Source organism: Ictalurus punctatus, chromosome 29 (assembly GCF_001660625.3).
Source record: "Ictalurus punctatus breed USDA103 chromosome 29, Coco_2.0, whole genome shotgun sequence".
NCBI lineage: Eukaryota > Metazoa > Chordata > Actinopteri > Siluriformes > Ictaluridae > Ictalurus > Ictalurus punctatus.
The window spans coordinates 5,851,310-5,873,442 of NC_030444.2; the positions used below are offsets into that span (position 1 = coordinate 5,851,310).

At 39.5% G+C, this 22,133-nt stretch overlaps 1 protein-coding gene across 2 annotated transcripts in view; it reads left to right on the forward strand.

Moving 5' to 3' along the window:
* adgrb3 (adhesion G protein-coupled receptor B3) overlaps window positions 1–22,133 on the forward strand; it is a 330,718-nt gene that overhangs the window by 247,422 nt on the left and 61,163 nt on the right. For both annotated transcript variants that reach the window (XM_017461819.3, XM_017461821.3), the window contains 3 exons: window positions 255–330; window positions 16,303–16,405; window positions 18,730–18,773. In XM_017461819.3, the coding sequence (XP_017317308.1) occupies window positions 255–330; window positions 16,303–16,405; window positions 18,730–18,773 (223 nt within the window). The remainder of the gene's footprint in view (window positions 1–254; window positions 331–16,302; window positions 16,406–18,729; window positions 18,774–22,133) is intronic.

Sequence of the window (22,133 nt, forward strand, 5' to 3'; positions counted from 1 at the left end):
AAATACATAATAGCCTAAGAATGATTTATGCAAGGGTTTTTAAAATATTTTTTTAAGTCTCTTTAATCTGATATAATTTGATACAAATTTTATCTGGTTCTACATTTAATCTGTTTCCTGTAAAATAATTCTAAAATAATCCCACAGGTAGGTTAAAGCAAAGTCTTTTCAAGCAAATGAGCCTTAAATTAAGCTCATCGTGATCACCATTATGTAATCTAGTACCATAATCTAACCAGATATTGTTTTACCAGATATGGATGGCTCTCCTGTTTTCATTCTTGGCACAGTCCTCTACAAGACACTAGGACTTATGCTACCTGCCCCAAGGTAAGAACTTCCTGAGTTGTTCATACAAGACTGACAATTTATGTATTGTGTGATACAGATGATGTTGCACAGACTTTATGTTTTTCTGGTGTTAACTTGGTGCTGACAGTGTAAATTAATTATGCCTATTCCACAGAAACACTTTTGTAGTGATGTTCTCCACTGCTATGTGTAGCAATATTGTACAGCCTGATTATCAAATTACATTCATAATAGTGTATATGTAATTCATAAAAAAGACATGCTTGAAGCTGCCTATTAGAGAAGTACTAACAATGCCAGATGCTAATAAATTGGAATGCATTTACAAGCAACACTTGTCCAATAATCTAGTTTATAAATAGTATGTGTTATCTTTGATGTGTCATATATTGTAGATACTGTGCAGTGAAAAAGTATTCTGATTTCTTTTGTTTTTGTGTATATCTCATACTAAATTATTTCGGAAATTATAACAAAATCTAACATAAAACAGACAACCTAAGTAAACACAAAATACAGTTTTTAAATAATGTAATTTATAACCGCGGATGCTTCAGAGGTGTCACGAATCGTGACGGAGCAGAGATAGGACGGATGCAAGTGCAGGATGAACAGTTGTTTATTTGTAAGACAGACAGGCAGACAAATCCAAAACATGATCCAAAACGTAATCCATAAACATGCAAGAGGTCAGGCGATTGGCAAACAAGCATACACGGGGCAAGGCAGGAATCTAGGTCGTGGTCACGGAAAACAGGGTCGATAAACAAAACAAGAAACGAACTATGACGAGGGACTGGAAGCGGATAATCCAGCGCGAACTAACTGTAAACATGGACCGTGACTATGACTACGATACGAACTAAACTAACTCTAAAGTATTAATCTTCCGCGTTGTGTGCTGGGAGGCACGCGGTATATATGCAGACATGATCAGCGTCTAAACCGCTAGCAGCTGAGAGCAATTCAGACCCACGTGAAATCCCAGCCAATGACAGAACAGGGAGGAGACATGACAGAAACATAAACAAAACACACGTGTCCAGATGTCATTACAGTCAACAACGGAAAAGCAGGTGCTCGCGCATTTGCGCTTAGAGCACGCTGCTTCAAGGAGGAATCGTGACAAGAGGCTACATTCTGCTACTGAGCACGACCCCAAGCAGTGCAGCCTGGAGATTGCTGAGGATGGTGCTGCTTGAAGTACCATGGAAATGGTTTTGGACCTCAATTTCACATGAACAGTTACGCTGTAGTGCTGGAACTAAGGTTGCTGCTCTGACCTTAGGACTGCAATAACTACATACAATTTTGCACTCAAGTCTCAATATTAGTCTTCTGATTCGTTCAACAAAACAGACTTCATATAAAAACCCTAATGAACTTCCCTTTACTTTCACACTATCCTTTGTTACCCAGATGAGGATGGATTCCTTTTTGAGTCTGGTTCCTCTCAAGGTTTCTTCCTCAGATCATCTTAGGAAGTTTTTCACAAAAGTGAAATTAAAATTCTGTATTCTGTGTTTATATGTTTCTGTAAAGCTGATTTGAGACAATGTCCATTGTTAAAGTGCTATACAAATAAAATTGAATTGAACTCCCAAGGACTGTTCAAATTATTGCACAATTGCTCTAACACCACATGTGTATAAAATTCTCTTGAAAATCATTCAGCGAAAAAAGAGCATAGTTGTAGAAAGTGAGCTGCCAAACTCGCTGGTTTGACACCATCAAATCAGACATGGACATGAACATCATGCAACTGAAGGAAGCAGTCAGGAATCATGACGCATGAAGGGAGCTGGCCTACGAAGTCCCCAAGGGTCAGGCACGACTGAATGGCTAATCATCATCAGTTATTAAATCCAAAAAGTTATCCAATACTAACTTGGCCTGTGTGAAAATGCATTTGCCCCCATAGTTACTAATTCCTGAAATCTATGAAACTGCATTCAAAGTGGGGTTCAGCTGGACTAGATGCTACTAGACCTGATCACTTCAAACCCTGTTCAATCAAATCGAAACTTAAATAGAACTTTTTCAACAGCATGAAGTTGGTTAAATGGTCTTACCCAGTAACACACTATGCCAGAATTGAAAGAAATTTCAGAAATGATGAGGAAGAAGGTGACTGAAATCCATCAGTCTGGGAAGGGCTACAAAGCTATTTCAAAGGCTCTGTGACTGAACCACAGTGAGATTCATTATTTCCAAATGAAAAATCTGCACAGAAGTGAACTGTATTCCAAAATTCCTCCAAGAGCACACCAACTACTCGTCCAGCAAGTCACAACAGAGCCAAGGACAACATCAAAGCACCTACAGGCCTTTCTTGCATCAATAAAGGTCACAGTTCATGACTCCACTATCAGAAAGACACTGGGCAAAAATGGCATCCATGGAAGAGTGGTGAGGCAAAAACCACTGCTAACCCAGAAGAGCATTAAGGCTCATCTGAATTTTGCACTAATACACCTTGATGATCCTCAAACCTTTTTGGGAGAAAAGTGGCACTGTTTGGAAGACAGGGGTCCTGTTACATCTGGCATAAACCAAACATAGAATTCCACAAAAAGAACATCATACCTACAGTCAAGCATGGTGGTCTAAGTGTGATGGTGTGGGGATGCTTTGCTGCTTCAGATCTTGAGCAACTTGCACTAATTGAGGGAAACATGAATTCTTCAGTCCGTAAGTTGAAACTCAAGCGCAATTGGATTATGCAGCAAGACAGCGATCCAAAGCATAGAAGTTCTAGTCCTAGAAGTAAGTGAAAGATTGATCTCCAGTTATCGGAAGCATTTGGTTGCAGTTATTGCTGCTAAAGTTGGCACAAACAGATATTAAGTTTAAGGTGGCAATTAGATTTTCACACTGGTAATAGGTGTTAGACAACTTCCCTTTTTTTTTTGCTTCATTAAATAAATAAATATGGTATTGTGTGTTTACTCAGGTTGCCTTTGTTTTATGTTGTATTTCATTTGAAGCTCTAAAACTACTTAGTATGAGATATACACAAAAACAGGATAAATCAGGCAAATACATTTTCACAGCACTGTAAGTCCTTACCTGCTATATACTAGTAACTCCCATTACATTTTAAGGGAAGGGATTGTTAATTTTTTGCTACAAATTGCTACCAAACTTACCAATTGTTATCTGTTTTTCTCAGTTATATATATATATATATATATATATATATATATATATATATATATATATATATATATATATATATATATATATATATATATATATATATATAATTTCCCCTTTAAATGTTCTTTGTGAATAATATATACTGTACCTGGCTGATTAAACTAACTAGTAAACAAAGGCAAAACAAATTACAAAAGGGAAGAAATGGTTTGTGGTGCAGTGGTATTGTTTCTTGGTAATTCTTGGGAAAGGATTACAATCTACTCTCAATTTAAAAAATGTGGTGGCATCATGTTACTTGTTTAAAAAATTCACAAAAGAAAACCTGGGCCTAAATTGGAGACAACAGGACAATGAACCCAAGCACACCAGCAAATTGACGTCTGATTGTCTGAAGAAGAAAAAAAGCAAGGTGTTGGAATGGCCAACACAAATCAAAATCCAGACCTCAACCCCATTGAGATGCTGTGGCAAGTTCTTAACAGAGCTGTGCATAAACAAATTAACTCAAACATCAATAAACTGAAGCAATGTTGTGAAGAAGGGTGGGACAATATTTCTCTGAAACGATGTGGGAGACCAATAAACTCCTCCAGTAAATGTTTACTTCAACTTATTGTTGCTAAATGTCATTCTACATGTTACTATTTATAGGGTGTACTTATTTTTTTCCCACCTGGTCTCTGTTTACTTTCTTTTTCTTATGACTGCATGTTTTGGGAAAAACATAAACACCAGGTTTGCAATTTTCTCTTTAGTTGACAGGTGAGATCCCAGTGAGTAGTGTGGTACCAGTCACTTCCCATCATTGTTCCTTATCTAACTTATGATCTGACAGGCACCATGCCCTCTGTATTTGTGACTCAGTCTGTCTCTGTATAGACACATATACAGTGCTCTCTACTAATATTGGCACACTTAGTAAATATGAGCAAAGAAGTCTTTGAAAAATTGTCTTTTGTCTATTGTTTAACCTTTTGATCTTTTGTTTAAAAACTTCACAAAAATACTCTGCTCTCATGGATAGCAAACAATTGCAAATAAAACAAAGGTTTATCAAAAGAAATACCTTTTGTTAAGTATAGGTGTGCAGCAATTATTGGCACCCTATTTGTCAATACTTTGTGCTACCTCCTTTTGCCAAAATAAGAGCTCTGAGTCTTCTCCTATAATGCCTGATGATGTTGTAGAATACATGGTAAGGTATCTGAGACCATTCCTCCATACAGAATCTCTCCAGATCCTTCAAATTCTGAGGTCCACGCTAGTGGACTCTCCTCTTCCGTTCACCAAACAGGTTTTCTATGGGTTTCAGGTCAGGGGACTGGGATGGCCATGGCAGGACCTTGATTTTGTCGTCAGGGGTTTTTGTGTTGATTTTGATGTATGTCTTGGATCATTGTCCTGTTGGAAGATCCAACCATGGTCCATTTTAAGTTGCCTGGCAGAGGCAGCCAGGTGTTCATTTAATATCAGTTGATATATTGTAGAGTCAATGATGCCATGTATCCTAACAAAATGTCCAGGTTCTCTGGCAGAAAAACAGCCCCAAAACATTAAAGATCCACCACCATATTTAACCATGGGCATGAGGTACTTTTCCCATATGGCTACCTCTCTGTGTGCGCCAAAACCACCTCTGGTGTTTATTGCCAAAAAGTTCTATTTTGGTTTCATCTGACCATAGAAACCGATCCCATTTGAAGTTCCAGTAATGTCTGGCAAACTGAAGACTCTTGAATTTGTTTTTGGTTGAGAGTAGAGGCTTTTTTCTTAAAACTTTCCAAACAACTTGTGGTGATGTAGGTGGATTGTAGTTTTGGAGACTTTTTGACCCCAAAATGCAACTAACTTCTGTAATTCTCCAGCTGTGAACCTTGGAGATTTTTTGGACACTCGAACAATCCTCTTCACAGTGTGTTGAGAAAATATAGACACACATCCAATTCCAGGTTCATTCATAACATTTCCAGTTGCCTGGAACCGGTAAGGTTGGAGAATTCATGGCAAAGGAAGTAAGACTATTCCTCCATACAGAATCTCAATAGTTCCTTCAAATTTTATACTGGTGGACTCACCTCTTCAGTTCACCCCACAGTTTTTCTATGGGTTTCAAAGTCAGGGGAGTGGGATGCTTGAGGCTTTTTTTTTTTGGCAACTCGAAACATCCTCTTCAGTGTGTTGATACAATATAGACACATGTCCTCTTCCAGGTTGATTTATAACATTTCCAGTTGACTGGAACTTATTATTGCCCTGAAGGTGGAAAATAGGCATTTTCAATGCTTTTGCTATATTCTTATAACCCCTTCCCATTTTGTGGAGCTCAACAACCTTTTGCCACACATCACAGTGATATTCCTTGGTTTTACCCATTTTTATGAATGACTAAGGGAATTTGACCCATGTGTTTTGTCACATTTATACCACTGTGAAACAGGAAGTCATGATTGAAGCATTTCCTGTTCCTAGTCACCCAGGTGTACTGAAAAAATGTAAATATCAATGGAAATATACTTCAAATATCCATCCATCCATCTTCTATACAACTTATCCTACAGGTTCACAGGGAACCTGGAGCCTATCCCAGACTATATCGGGCACAAGGCAGGGTAATTAGTCATTGTCATGAATGACTAAGGGAATTCGACCTATGTGTTACCTCATATTTATACCACTGTGAAACAGGAAGTCATGATTGAACAATTTCCAGTTCCTAGTCACCCAGGTGTACTAAAAAAAAATGTAAAATATCAATGGGAATATACTTCAAATATCCATCCATCCATCTTCTATACTGCTTATCCTACAGGGTCATGGGGAACCTGGAGCCTATCCCAGGGAACAATGGGCACAAGGCGCGGTAAACCCTGGACGGGGTGCCAATCCATTGCAGGGCACAATCACATACTCATTCACACACACATTCACACACTACGGACACTTTGGACATGCCAATCAGCCTACCGTGTCTTTGGCCTGTGGGAGTTAACTGGAGTACCCAGAGGAAATCCCCACAGCACGGGGAGAACATGCAAGCTCTGCACACACAGGACAGCAGTGGAAATTGAACCCTGAACCCTGCACCCTACTTCAAATATATTTTTCTCATAATATTTAATAGGGGTGGCAATAATTGTGGCACACATATATAATTAACCCTTGTGCATCCTTATGGACATTTTTGTCCTTTTAATTTTTTTTTCTTTTGTTTGTGTTAATACAAACAGCATACTTTTTGTAAAAGGTGGGTATTTTTTATTGGAATTTGAATATTTCGCCCTCATTGGCTTTCATAAATCTATTTTAAACTAGATACACAAAATAGTTACACTCGGGACATTAAGGACAAAAATGTCCCCTTTGAAACACATTCAAACTGCAATATTTAATCCCTGTGACGTTTAAGCATAAAATCATCAACAAGGTTTCAAAACATTTATTTAAAAAAAGAAATTCTGAAATGTGCACTATTTTCTCAGGTTTAGCCTATGGGGAAAATACAGGTGCATCTCAAAAAATTAGAATACTGTGGAAAATTTTTTCATTTTTTTTCCGTAATTTAATTTAAAAAGTGGAATTTTAATATATTCTAGATTCATTACACATAAAGTGTCATTTTTACAGTGTTTTTTTTTTTTTTTTTTTAAATCTGAGACTGCATAAAAAATATGTTGTTGTTAATCATTGACATATCAAAGACTGTAATAATCAAAGAAAAAAATCTGCTTTGCATTTAGTATATAGAAAATAATTACTATTTTCTTTTTTCATTAAAAAAAACAACATCTTTGGCTTTATGTAAACAAACCAGCATTTAAAGGGTTACAATTCTGAAAATGTTTGGTAATTATGATTAGAACTGATGTTGGTAAAAAAATAAAAAATAATAATAAATTTTTACATCATTGAAAGTGGAAAAAATTAGTAACATATAATATTTTTACGACAGTTTTTGGTCATGGACATGTGTAACTTTTTTTAATTGATGCACAAGGGTTAACAAATAAGGGTTTTTTTTATATAAACCTATGGTGTTTGCAATTGTTTGATATTCATGAGAGCAGAGTATTTTTGTGAATTTTTTAAACAAAAGATCAAAAGGTTAAACAATGAAGACAATTTTTCCACAGCCTTCTTTGCTCCTATTTACCAAGGGTGCCAATATTAGTGGAGGGCACTGTAGGTCCTATATAAAAATACAGTTGGGTGCAAAAATTTGCACTCTCACCGAAAGTTTAACTAATCCCACACATTCCAGCAGAAAGTTTGACCAATCCCACCCACTCTCCAGAAAGTTTGACCAGTCCTGCCCACTCCTGCAAAAAGTTTGACTGATCCCACCCATTCCTGCAGAAAGTTTGACCAACATCCATGAGCAGAGTATTTTTGTGAATTTTTTAAAGATCAAAAGGTTAAACAATGAAGACAATTTTTCCACAGCTCCTATTTACGAATAAGGGTGCCAATATTAAGTGAGAGCACTGTAGCTTATGTTAAAATAAAGTGCAAATATATAGTGTAGTAATAGTATCAGAGCAAACACAAAACTTCAGTCTGTCCCCTTTCAAAGGGAACGAGACGTTGCGTGAGATCCATACTCTGGGAAGCACCCTTGCGCGTGACCGGTATCTGAAGCTTGTGTAAAATCATGCCTATTTATAGGCCTGCCATGATCAGGTAATGTGGCAATTAAGCACGTTGCATGATATAAAAACAGCACTTGTGAACCATGCTGTCAGCCTTATTATCTTCAGCAAGACTGCATTTCGGTCTTATGTGTAATGCCCTCAAAAAGACTCTTCATTTCCTCTTAATCTTTTCAACAAAAATAATATATTTACTTTTCTGTCCCTTTAAATAAAAGAGTGAGAAAAGTATGAGTGAGAAAGAATTCAGGAAGTGTGTTACACCTTGCTCCCGTTTCATCACAGGCGGAGGACTGTCACACTTCTGTGTGAAGTGTCTAGGTATGGGGCATGCCAGGACAACCATCGAGAGGTTTGATTGTAAGCATTGTGAACGCCTTACAATCAGGCAGCTCCGCTCGCGGCTTGCTCTCTTCTAGGCCGAAGGGAGTTGGGTTTCAGAGCCTTGCGGATCTGGGCCGGACTCTGCCGAGGCAGCCAGCCGGCTCCGGTCCTGGGGATCTCGTATGGATCTGGAAGAGGAGCCGGAGACGAGAGCTGCGCTATCTCTTTCTCTGTCTTCCGGGTCCAGCACTTCGCCGGATTTTGGAGCCAGTGTCGCGACTCCTCCTTTTGCTATGGAAAGCCAAAAAAATTTAAATTCCTCTCTGACTTCGAGGAGCCAGTAGGGTGTGCTAAAATCTGAGAGCAGCTCTCCAGCATATAAAGAGCTGCTTGAAGTGATTACTAGATGAGCTTTTTTCTCCCCAGTGAAAATAAATCTCCCTAACACTGCAGAAAACTCCCCCTTTTTCCAGAAATGCATGACAAAATATAACACTTCTGGGGAAAACCATACATATTTATAACCCCATGATGTCTGATTATTTGGCCATCATGGGGAACGAACGGCATGGCTATTTAGCTATGCCGAAGGTGGAGGAGGCGCTTGTGACCTACCTCTCTCCATCGACGGCAGGTAATTTAGGGGGGCCGGCTTTGCCATCCAAGCCATATAAGGCCATTGTGGCATTGGTGGGCAAGGCCTATGCAGTAGTGGGTCTTGCTTGTGGGTCACAGGCCTACCAAGCAGACCTGCTTAGTCAGCTTGACATACGGCAGCATTCAGCCAGTTCCTTTCCTGTTGTGTCAAGTTCACACAGGCATCCACGAGTGGAGCCCAGGCCAGCACTAGTGTGGGGGAGGCACAGAAGGCGAGTGTGATGGCCTGCATGCCTTCAAACAGCCAGGGGAACCAAGCGGCCACAGTCGCAGCCTCCAACTAGGCCTGATCCGAGAATGGTCATAAAGGCCAAGCAGACAAAGGAGGAGCCAAGGAGGGACGTATCAGGGGACATGAGTTTGTTAGGGCAGTTAGCCCCCAGTACTACTGTAGAGCTTCCCTTAGCCAAGGCTGTCCCAAGTTTTCAGTGTTCTCTGGTCAGCAAGCTGTCACAGGGCAAAGAAAATCTGATGCTTATTCTCCAATAGAATGTAGAAAAGTTAATATCACTATAAGACCATCTGGCAGTGTGGAAACTACTGCCAAATGTGTCTCCAGGGGCTCTGTCTACTGTTGAAAAGGGTTACCGGATCCAGTTCAGAGCTCGACCCCACCGGTTCAAAGGTATGCTCATGACAGTAGTCAGCACAGACCAGAGATATACGCTAGTGCAGGAAGTAAGATCCCTCTTGGACAAAGGGGCCATAGAACATGTACCCCGTTCCTTGAAGGAGGGAGGTTTTTACTGCCGTTATTTCCTGGTCTGCAAAAAAGATGGGAGTATGCGGAGACCATTTCAGTGGTGGCTGAAAAGTCAGGGGTTTCGTACAAGGAAGAAACCTCCTGAAAGTAATCAGTGTCACCCGGCGATGCCTACGTGCTCTGAGAATTTGGAGGTGTCCCTGCTTTCTAGCCTTGGGTCAGACTCTAGGGGTGTCTCCTTACGGGCTTACAGGTCTTAGATGGCTGTACAGATGCTCACAGTCTCTGGAGTGGCACTTATCTGGAGTATAAATCAGCTAGAAATGTGGGCCGTTTTTCTAGCACTGAAATTCTCTCTTCCGGATTCGGAATTCGGAATTCGATGGAGTAGGACACGAAGTTGGAGGCTCCTGCTGATTTCGATTAAAATTGTAATTAATTTGCGTTTTTCGGTCATACAATATATTTTGACTTATTCTACTATGTTTCCTTTTTTGCAATTTTAACTTTTTGGCACGTTAAAATGTCTGGAAAGAGCACGAAAACCCGTGGTAGCATTCAGACATGACTGAGGCCAAGTGTGCGCGTCACGAGCGAGCCTCCTTCTCCCCCTGTATCCACATCGCCGAGCGGTGACCCTGACTTCGCCGTACTCAGGCTTGAGTTGATGGCTTTACTGAGGAAGGACATTGCCAATATTTTTAAAAAGGAGCTCCAGAAGCTCCAGGAGACTCTCGGGGGTGCGCTTTCTACTATCCAGCTTGACCTGCAGGCCGTGAAAACACAGCTGGCTAGTGATAAAGTTGCTACTGAGGCCACCATATCAACACTGAAAGTTACTGTTGGGGAAATGGAGCACGCTCTCTCCAGCTGCACCGATGACATAGTTCATATGAAGACTACTATCAAGTCTCTCACTGCGACCGTGACTCAATTAGAGAATAAATGTGAGGATTTGGAGTCGAGGTCACGGCGCAATAACGTTAGGATAGTGGGAGTTCCAGAGGGTGCTGACACCTATACAATTGCTGCTGTAGCGGCTTTGTTAAAAGAGGCATTTGGTCTGGAGAAGGAGCCGGTTTTGGACCGGTCCCACCAGACCCTTCAGCCGAAGCCCAAGCCTGGTGAACGACCACGAGCTATTGTGTGCAGATTCCACTATCACAGTGACTGTGTTGACATTTTACGCCGTGCGAGAGAGATCCAGCGGATTAAAGTGAGGGATTTGACCATCTCCGTTTTCCTGACTACATAGCCAAGACAGCCCGGGCCCGGGCTGCATTTAACGAGGTTCAGCGTGAACTTTGTGATATTGAGGGCACACGCTATGGAATACTTCACCCAGCTCGGCTTCGCATTACATATAACGGTGTTCAGAAGGACTTTATTTGAAAGTATTTGTTAAACTCTTGATATCAGGGTGAATTGCATCATCTACACGGCGGAGTCTTTTCGCTCTTCTATTATTTTTATTTTTTGCACTCGGCCTTCCAGCTCTACAGAATTCGGATTTTTATTGAAGATATTGTCGTTGTATTACTCCACCTAGATTTTGGGAACTTACTCCTCTTAAAATTTACTTCTGTATTAATGTGCTTCTCTGTTTTGATGCTCTAACCGGGTTAGAGTTTCTGTTTATTTAATTTTTTTAGTGTTATCTCCTCGGCTTTACGTGCTAGACTGTTATATTATTTGTTACAAGTCTTTAAAAGGTAAGGACATTATATTTATTATTGTGTGCAGACTGTTTATCAGTCTTGATAATTTTGTTTGGTTAGTCCAGCTTACTCTCCGAGTTGTTTTCACATTGTGGACAACGTTCGGTTTTTGTAGGATACACTGCTGTCTCATTTGTTTATGGAGACTTTGGGTGTGTGTGTGTTTGGAGGATTGTGAGAGTAAGCAGAACATGCCAATGCTTTGAAGGATGTAATGTTATTTAATTGCGAATCTGTTTTTAGAGGATTTAAACCTAATATGGTGAAACAAATATTATAGAATTCAGGCAATTTTACTGGGGTTATCTCATACAGTGTAGCAAGTAATAATCTGGAAAGACCTTTCTAATATCACAGTCTAAAATTGGATTTAAAGAGAAGCAAATTAGTAAATCAATCATACGTAAATGAATCACATGTAAATGAATCATAGGTAAATGAATCACATGAAAATGTATCACTTGAATATGAATCTCATGAATATGAATCTCATGAAAATGAATCACATGTAAATGAGTCATACCTAAATGAATCACATGTAAATGAATCACATGTAAATGAACCATATGAAAATGAATAAATAAATTAAAGACAGAAATTCCTCAATTGAGTGGTCACCATGTGTTAGTTGTGACAGAAACACAGTATTGGTCTCATATATCAGCCACCAGGGAGGATTATGTTCGCGCCCCCTGTTCAGGCAGACACAACTAATTCTTCTCTGGGCAGAGGGAAAGTTGGTCAGTGAATGCGATGTACATTCTGGGCAACTGGAATGTGGGGGCAGACATCCTGTTGAGGCAGGGGCTGAGGCCCAGGGATTGGAGGCTCCATCCACAAGTGGTGGAGTCCATATGGCGGAGGTTCGGCCAAGTGGAAGTAGATGTGTTCACCTCCGAGGAGACAACATGCTGCCTGCTGTGGTTTGCCCTCACTCCTCCCACACCATTGGGGCTGGACGCCATGGTGCACATGTGGCCAAGGTTACATCTGTACTTTTTTCCTGTGATCGCTCTGCTTCCACAAGTTCTAACGAGAGTTCGCCAAGACTGTCTATGTCTGCTGCTAGTAGCACCTTATTGGCCAGCTCAAATATGGTTCTCAGAGATAATATCCCTGCTAGACGCCACTTCTTGGGAGATTCCCATCTGCAGGGATCTACTGTCTCAAGACAAAGGGCTAATTTATCACCCTCGGATGGAACTATGGAAACTGTGGGTCTGGCCCCTGAGGGACACCAGCTCATAGATTCTGGTCTCGCAAATGAGGTCATACAGACCATGTTGAATGCTAGAACACCATCCACGAGGAAATTGTATGCGCTCAAGTGGTGACTTTTTGTCTCTTGGCGTGAGGAATGTCAGCTAGACCCAGTGAACTGCGCAATAGCTACAGTCCTGGAGTTCTTACAAGGTCGCTTCTCAGTTTCTCAGAGGTGGCTCCTTCTACAATCAGGGTTTACGTGGCCGCCATTTTGGCCAGCCATGCCCCTGTTGATGGAGCCTCTGTAGGGAAACATCCTCTAACTTCAACGTTTATGCGTGATGTCAGGCAGCTGAGGCCCATCTGCAGACCACGCATACCTTCATGGGACCTATCTGTGGTCTTGGAAGGTCTGTCAGGTGCCCCATTTGAGCCCTTGGAGTCAGCCTCAGAGAAGCTTCTGACTCTAAAGGTAGCTCTTCTGCTGGCCCTGGCATCTCTCAAGTGAGTAGGAGATCTACAAGCTATCTCTGTTGCCCCTTCCTGCCTTGACTTTGCCCCTGGATTAGCCAAGGCCTTCCTACATCCTAGGCCAGTTTATATTCCTAAATTGCCAACGTCTGCTGCCCAGCCAGTAGTGTTGCAGGCTTTCTGCCCTCCTCCATTCCTCATACAAGAGAAATTGCACCTACTGTGTCCAGTAAGGGCTCTCTGTACCTACGTCCAGTGGCATAAGTCAGAGCACCTGCTGGTCTGCTTTGGTGGCAACAGTAGAGGTGATGCTGTGTTGAAGCAGCACATCTCTAATTGGATAGTGGAAGCAATCTCTATCGCTTATGAGGCACGTGGTCTAGCTATGCCACTGGGCATAAGGGTTCATTCCACTAGGGGTGCCGCCTCCTCAAAGGCTTTGAGTGTGCTGCAGCAGGGTGGTCTACGCCACACAAATTCATTCAATATTACAGACTGGATATACAGTCCTCCCTGGGAAGGTTACGAGATGTTGCATAGCTTTGTCATACTGGGGCATGCCTGTGAATTGCGTCTTTGCTTCAGATAATAGAGGCTGACGGCGTGGTTCACAGGTGCTGTTTTTATATCACAGGACACGCTTAATTGCCAATCACCTGACCCTGGCAGGCCTATACATAGGCATGATGTTACACAAGCTTCAGATACCGGTCACGCACAAGGGTGCTTCTCACAGCGTGGAGCTTACGCAATGTCTCGTTCTTTTCTCAGGGAACAGGGTTACATGCGTAACCCAGACATTTTCTTACAAGCATACTATTTATTCCAATTTTGTCTAGAAGTATAAAATTCCACAGATACTATGTAAAGTAGTAATCTTTAGTATACTTAGTACATGTTCTTAAATGATCTGTGTTATTATACTGTTAAAAATTAATTGTAAAAATTTTTAATCTACATAAAATGTAAAGTATTTTAGAAGACTATAAAAAGTTAAAGCTTCATTGTGTGACCAAAAGTGGGGACCTACCAATCACATTCATACTTTGAACATCCCATTCAAGATTTTGTCTCCACCTTTGCTGTTATAACAGCATCCACTCTTCTAAGAGAACGGCTGTGGGGATTTGCCCATTCACCCACAAGACCATTACTGAAATCAGGTAGTTTTTAGGCCCCTTAGTTCCAGTGGAGGGGAATCTTAAAGCTACAGCATGCATAGACTTTCTGGACTATCATGTGCTTCTAACTTTGTGGCAACTTTGTGTAAAAAAAATTATAATAACGCTCCCTGTTATTAGCATGCAATATCAAAGACTTTATCTACATTACACAAGATATAATGTTAAACCTCCACAGTTTATGGCCCTTGGTAGCCAAACAAGGTACAGGGCCAGCGCCACACAGGGCACATCTCAAACTGCTTGATATTGTTGTAAGTAGTAAGCTGCCCCATTATGTGTAGTAACAGATGGTGGTGTTCCTTTTTCACATGTAATGTTATATATTAGAATGTAATTTAGGTTGATGCACAAAACTCTTCACTTATTACTAACAATGGCTAAGTCAAAATGATGAAAAGGGCTCAGAGAAGTGTACCATTCTAGTGCCACATAAATAAATTGTATTTGAAACACTAAGCTCTCTATAACCTATGGGTAAAGTAGTAGATCCTCCAAAATTTATGCTTTAAAAAATTTACTAAATTGTGTCCAATGTTTGTAAGTGTGCCTTTTAATTCATTGGTGACCTTAATGTAGAGAATGCATGGTTCCTAATTTTTGGTTCCAATTGTTCAGGAAAGTCTCAGAGGAACTGGATTCCTTTTTTGTTTCTGTTATGAGTAGAAAATAGAAAAAAAAAAAAAGCAGTCATTATGTTAAATGGATGCTTTCCAATAAACACTATTAATGGAACTTAACACCCAAATGTATATTATTGAACATTGTGCTATTATTATTATTACACTATGGGATCAGTTTTGTTGATACTGTTTTCATATATCACATACAGACAGGGTTGGGAGGGCTACTTAAAAAATGTATTCTGTTACAGTTACAAATTACTTCATAAAAAATGTAATCATTCACATAATCCAAGTATCACAATATGAAAGTAATGTAATCTGATTAGTTTTGGATTACTTCAAGACCATATATGTAAATGAAGTCAAGAGAAAAGCAATATAATCTAAAACTTTTACTTAGAGCTTATTTTAAATGTAAAAGCATGTTCAGTGTTTGGATTTATTTTAATAAAATAAATAAATTAATATTTATTTTATTAATAAATAAAATAATGTTTATTTATTTTATTTAAAAAATTAGCTGCCTTTTTATATCATGCCATAGCCTCTCTTTAAACTATCTGTCCATAATCTTTATTCTTCCAGTCTAATCTATGCCTATTCTCAGAGATATGAAAGTTCTACCCTTGACAGATCCATGGAGTGGAATATGTTGGTACAATTTGGCTGCCATGTCTTCTACCTAACTTTGATTATAATCCTACATTTAGTATTGCGTATCTCCTGGATTTTATGTGCTTTTGGATTTTATGCCTTCAATGTGTCGATGGGCTTGACTGGTTAGCTTGTAAAGCTAATAGGACTGTGCTTGATGGCATAAATATGACTGGCTACAGGCAATTTGGTTGCTAGATTGGCCTGTGGTTATATACTGAAAATAACTGAAAACTGAACAGCCTTTTCACTAATTTAAATTACCAAAGTGCATGTACTCTGACTATCATTCCCATTCCCAAATCAATATGTGTTTATGTATAATCTGATGCTCACACCTTAGCCAAAATAGACCATAATTGCATACTTGTCTAAGAGCTGGATATACAAAGCTCCTCCCTACAGGCTGAGGCTGTCTCATGCGAGCTGGACATGCAATAAAATCCTTATCGTGGGCTGGAAAAATGACAGATGTATTTTTATAACTCACGTCAAGGTGACTTATATAATTGGCTCAGAAGATTTGTATGAAATCGCATTAACTTCATCGTCATTCACTGCTTGACATGGATTGATACAGAATGAGGTGCCTTGTTAAATTATCTGTTATTTGATGTAACCAAACAGACCTTGTGCTTTCCATAGGAACAACACTGCTGTGAACTCCAAAGTCATTGCTGTGACGATGAGACCAGAGCCCAGAGTCAAAGAAGCTCAGATGGAGATAGAACTTGCTCATTTGGCCAACGTAAGCAGCTTCTCTGGACTGCACTGACCTCCACACACTATAAGCTTATTAAAACACATTTCTCCTGACCCCAAATGTTAACAAAGGATTATTCAAATGCTAACAAATGATTAAACATGACTGTAACTATATTTTTTGTTTGTCGCTGACTTGATTGGAAGTAACCATTACCATTTTTAAGCAAAGGTTATATTTTATGATGCATTCACAAATGGTAAAATAAGTCTAAAAGGAGAAAGACCAGTGACTCAACTAAAATAATACATGATTGCCTGTTTTGCCAAATGCTAAAAATACACCATCAGTTTGCACTCAGTTTATGAGGCATGAAAGCAAATGTGCAGTGATTAACGCAAGAGAAAATACATTTGTGGATCAAACACATGCTATTTGTCTCCTTTTTAATAAATGAGACAATTCCTACAAGGAATCGTCCAACAGCTTCTAATGTGAATTATGTAAAATATAATCAAACTTTTAGTTTAGAAAGCACTTCTGTTTAACAAATTGGCCTTTTGTAAAACAATTTAAAATATAATGGATTAGGTTCTAAGTAAAAGGAACTCTAGGCACACATTATTCTTCACTGACATTTTCTACTATCGCAGAACTACATGCATTTTAGATCTTAAAACAAAATCCAATCTAAAACAAGGCAACCTGAGTAAACAAAGTTTAAATAAAGTTTATTTATTTAATTTTTTTATTGAAGCAAAAAAAGTTACCCAACACCCATCACCCAAGTGAAAAACTGATTGCCCCCTTAAACTTACAATCTGGTTGTGCCACCTTTTAAGCAGCAATAACTGCAACCAAATGTTTCCGATAACTGGAGATCAGTGTTTCATTTCTGTCTAGGAGTAGGATTTATTCCTGTGCTTTGGATCATTGTCTTGCTGCATAATCCAGTTGTGCTTGTGTTTCAACTTACAAACTGAGGACCGGACATTCTCCTTTAGGATTTTCTGGTAGAGAGCAGAATTCATGTTTGGCCAAGCCCTGAAGCCTCAATGCATCCCTACACCATCACACCTCCATCACCATACCTGACCATAGATATGATGTTCTTTTTTGGAATTCTTTGTTTGGTTTACAACTGTTTTCCAAACAGTTCCACTTTTCACCCATCAGCCCACAGAGCATTCTTCCAAAAGGTTTGAGGATTGTTAAGGTGTGTTTTGGCAAAATTAAGATGAGCCTTAATGTTCTTCTGGGCTAGCAGTGGTTTTCACCTCGCCACTCTTACATGGATGCCATTTTTGCACAGTGTCATTCTGATAGTGGACTCATGAACAGGGACCTTTATTGATGCAGGAGAGGCCTTTTGATGTTGTCTTTGGCTCTTTTGTGACTTCTCGGATGAGTAGTTGCTGTGCTCTTGGAGGAATTTTGGAAGGTCGGCCACTACTGGGAAGGTTCACTTCTGTGTTGAGTTTTTCAATTTGGAGATACAGTAATGGCTTTCACTGTGGTTCTTTGGAGTCCCAGAGGGTTTGAAATAGCTTTTAAACCCTTCCCAGACTGATGTATTTCAATCACCTTTTTCTTCATCATCTCTAGAATTTCTTTCAATTCTGGCATAGTGTGTTACTGAGTAAGACCTTTTAACCAACTTCATGCTGTTGAAAAAGTTCTATTTAAGTGTTAATTTCATTGAACAGGGTTTGCAGTAATCAGGCCTGGTTGCATCTAATCCAGCTGAACCTCATTATGAATGCAGTTTCATAGTGTTACGAATCGCCCGAAGGAACCCTGGACTTCAATTCCCAACTCTACCGCTGCACCACCATCACATGACCACCCGCACCTGACTCTCATTCTGGTTAACAAGCACCAGTGTGTATATAGTCACTGTTTGCGCCTCACTTTTGGTCTGGCTTTGTTTGTCCTCTGTTGTCACGTTATGCTCTCCCGGCTCCTAGGTATTGGTTTAGGTTTGTTTTATGGTTATCGTGTACATAGTGTCTTTTTGTGTTTTATTTGTCCTTTATTAAACTCTGCCTCCATAATCATGACGCACAGATTTGGGGAATTAGTAATTAAAGGGGCAAATACATTTTCACACAGGCCCAATTTTTATTGGATAACTTTTTTGCTTCAATAAATAACATCATTTAAAACTGTTTTTTGTGTTTTCTTAGGTTGCCTTTGTTTTACCTTACATTATATTTTAATTTCTGAAACAATTTAGTATGAGATCTACACAAAAACCAGGATGGGGCAAACACTTTTTCACAGCACTGTATGTTCTCATTTTGAACACAAGCATATATACTATAGTCTCTTAATGGCCAAATAAAAAAACAAAACTTTTTGTCTTTCAGGGAACAATGAACCCATTTTGTGTTCTCTGGGATAGCACTATCATGTAAGTATTTCCAAACAGCCATTTTAAAAGATTATAAAGGCTCGTACTTGAAATTGTGCTTTCACCTTAATCTTAGTTCATGGATTTAACTTGTAGCAACTTGTAATCCTAGATGGTATTTACTAATTGTATATAGTGTAAAACTGGAATGGATCTGATTCAAGGTGGCTTGATGCTACAATTTTTATGATTTTCTAGAATATATATTATATTCTGCTTATATGCAAGACTGTACAAAACAAACAAAACAGTAACATGTTGGTTCTAGATCATTTTAATAAGGTTACGTCCAGGGCAACATGGGTATTTAAGGATAATTGCTACAGCGCAGTCATGAGGGACCAAAGTCAACAGAGAGAAAATATTTTTTATTTATATATATATTTCATCCATGACAACTCTCAGAGTGAAATTGTGAGCTTTTATAGATGGGGATGGAGTGTAGGTTTTGTCTGGAAGACTAGATCTGCTACACTGATGTTGGTGCTGCTGCTGAGCGAGTACGAATACTTGTTCTGATAGTCATGGACAGACACAGAAAAAAGAGAAGCATGTCACTGCTGCAAAGGATATGGAAGGAGAAGCCGGGGGGGTGCCTGTAGCAGATCTAGATGGTGGTGCTGAAGAGGAGGAGGGTAGGTAAAAATAGTAGCACACACAGGCCATAGGTGGTGAGTTGGTCAGGATTATAAAGCTTTATGTGGGCAGAGAAGCGTGGCCGTTCTGTGGTATCGAGGTAGAGCCAATCATCAAATGTGTGTGTGTATATATATATATATATATATATATATATACACACACACACACAGTATCTCACAAAAGTGAGTACACCCCTCACATTTTTGTAAATATTTGATTATATATTTTCATGTGACAACACTGAAGAAATGGCACTTTGCTACAATGTAAAGTAGTGAGTGTGCAGCTTGTGTAACAGTGTAAATTTGCTGTCCCCTCAAAATAACTCAACACACAGCCATTAATGTTTAAACCGCTGGCAACAAAAGTGAGTACACCCCTAAGTGGAAATGTCCAAATTGGGCCCAATTAGCCATTTTCCCTCCCTGAGGTCATGTGACTTGTTAGTGTTACAAGGTCTCAGGTGTGAATGGGGAGCACGTGTGTTAAATTTGGTGTCATCGCTCTCACACTCCCTCATACTGGTCACTGGAAGTTCAACATGGCACCTCATGGCAAAGAACACTCTGAGGATCTGAAAAAAAGAATTGTTGCTCAACATAAAGATGGCCTAGGCTATAAGAAGATTACCAAGACCCTGACACTGAGCTGCAACATGGTGGCCAAGATCATACAACAGTTTAACAGTACAGATTCCACTCAGAACAGGCCTCGCCAGGGTCGACCAAAGAAGTTGGGTGCACGTGCTCAGCATCATATCCAGAGATTGTCTTTGGGAAATAGACGTATGAGTGCTGCCAGCATTGCTGCAGAGGTTGAAGGGGTAGGGGGTCAGCCTGTCAGTGCTCAGACCATACGCCGCACACTGCATCAAATTGGTCTGCATGGCTGTCATCCCAGAAGGAAGCCTCTTCTAAAGATGATGCACAAGAAAGCCCACAAACAATTTGCTAAAGACAAGCAGACTAAGGACATGGATTTCTGGAACCATATCCTGTGGTCTGATGAGACCAAGATAAACTTATTTGGTTCAGATGGTGTCAAGTGTGTGTGGATGCAACCAGGTGAGGAGTACAAAGACAAGTGTGTCTTGCCTACTGTCAAACATGGAGGTAGGAGTGTCATGGTCTGGGGCTGCATGAGTGCTGCCGGCACTGGGGAGCTACAGTTCATTGAGGGAACCATGAATGCCAACATGTACTGTGACATACTGAAGCAGAACATGATCCCCTCCCTTCGGAGACTGGGCCGCAGGGCAGTATTCCAGCATGATAACGACCCCAAACACACCTCCAAGACGACCACTGCCTTGCTAAAGTAGCTGAGGGTGAAGGTGATGGACTGAACCCTATTGAGCATCTGTGGGACATCCTCAAAAGGAAGGTGGAGGAGCACAAGGTCTCTAACATCCACCAGCTCCGTGATGTCGTCATGGAGGAGTGGAAGAGGACTCCAGTGGCAACCTGTGAAGCTCTGGTGAACTCCATGCCCAAGAGGGTTAAGGCAGTGCTGGAAAATAATAATTTTCTGGCCACACAAAATATTCACACTTTGGGCCCAATTTGGACATTTTCACTTAGGGGTGTACTCACTTTTGTTGCCAGCAGTTTAGACATTAATGGCTGTGTGTGTTGAGTTATTTTGAGGGGACAGCAAATTTACACTGTTACACAAGCTGTACACTCACTACTTTACATTGTAGCAAAGTGTCATTTCTTCAGTGTGTGTGTATATGTGTGTGTGTGTATATATATATATATATATATATATATATATATATAATATATATGTGTATATATATATATATATATATATATATATATATATATATATATATATATATATATATATATATGTATGTATGTATGTATGTGTGGGGGTGTGTGTGTGTGTGTGTGTGTGTGTGTGTGTGTGTATAACTTAAAATTAATTCGTCCAGCCAGATTTAAATACTTAAACAATGACTGTCATCTATAGTCATTAGAACTGACTTTCTATATTTCTCTATATTTTTAGCCATAACAATGCATCACTGAACAATAATACTAGACTGAAATCTATGATTTGTGGTTTATCTGGATAATACAGAATGATTTTGAAATACTGTGTGAAATTGAGTAAGCAGTGAAAACAGTCTTCAGATGTTTTAACAGATGACTTCTATCTGTGCCCAATGTTTCACTTCAGAGATGCTTGTTCTATTTTTCTCCACTTTATAATGTTTTTTTTAAAGCTCAAATATAATTACATTAACATTAGATTTATATAGTTGGTACATTGGTATCTCCTGTATCAGTATCTCCTACTTCTTTCTATTCTGATTCCATACTTGGTTTCATTTCCAAATTATTATGCACTGTTCTGCAAATTGAATATTGCCTCAACTTTTAGAAATATGACAATTGCTTCTGTAGCAAAACAGTCTGGCAAACCAAGCACATACTATTATAAATAAGAAAATCGAGATAGCACATTTACCAAATTGAATTTTCATTGAATCGGGAACACTTCAGTTTGTTCTCTCTTGTATAATTTCTGAAATGTATTGGAGGCCAGTGGTATTAATAAAGCTGACCTAAACAAATGGGCTGCTACACTGAGAGATGTGATTATATTCACATAATTTTTTTGTCATTCAATAAAAAGCAGTATTGTGTCATTGGTGCATTGAAATAATCTGGATTTTCATGTATACTCATGATCTGTTTGTTTTTAGATCTT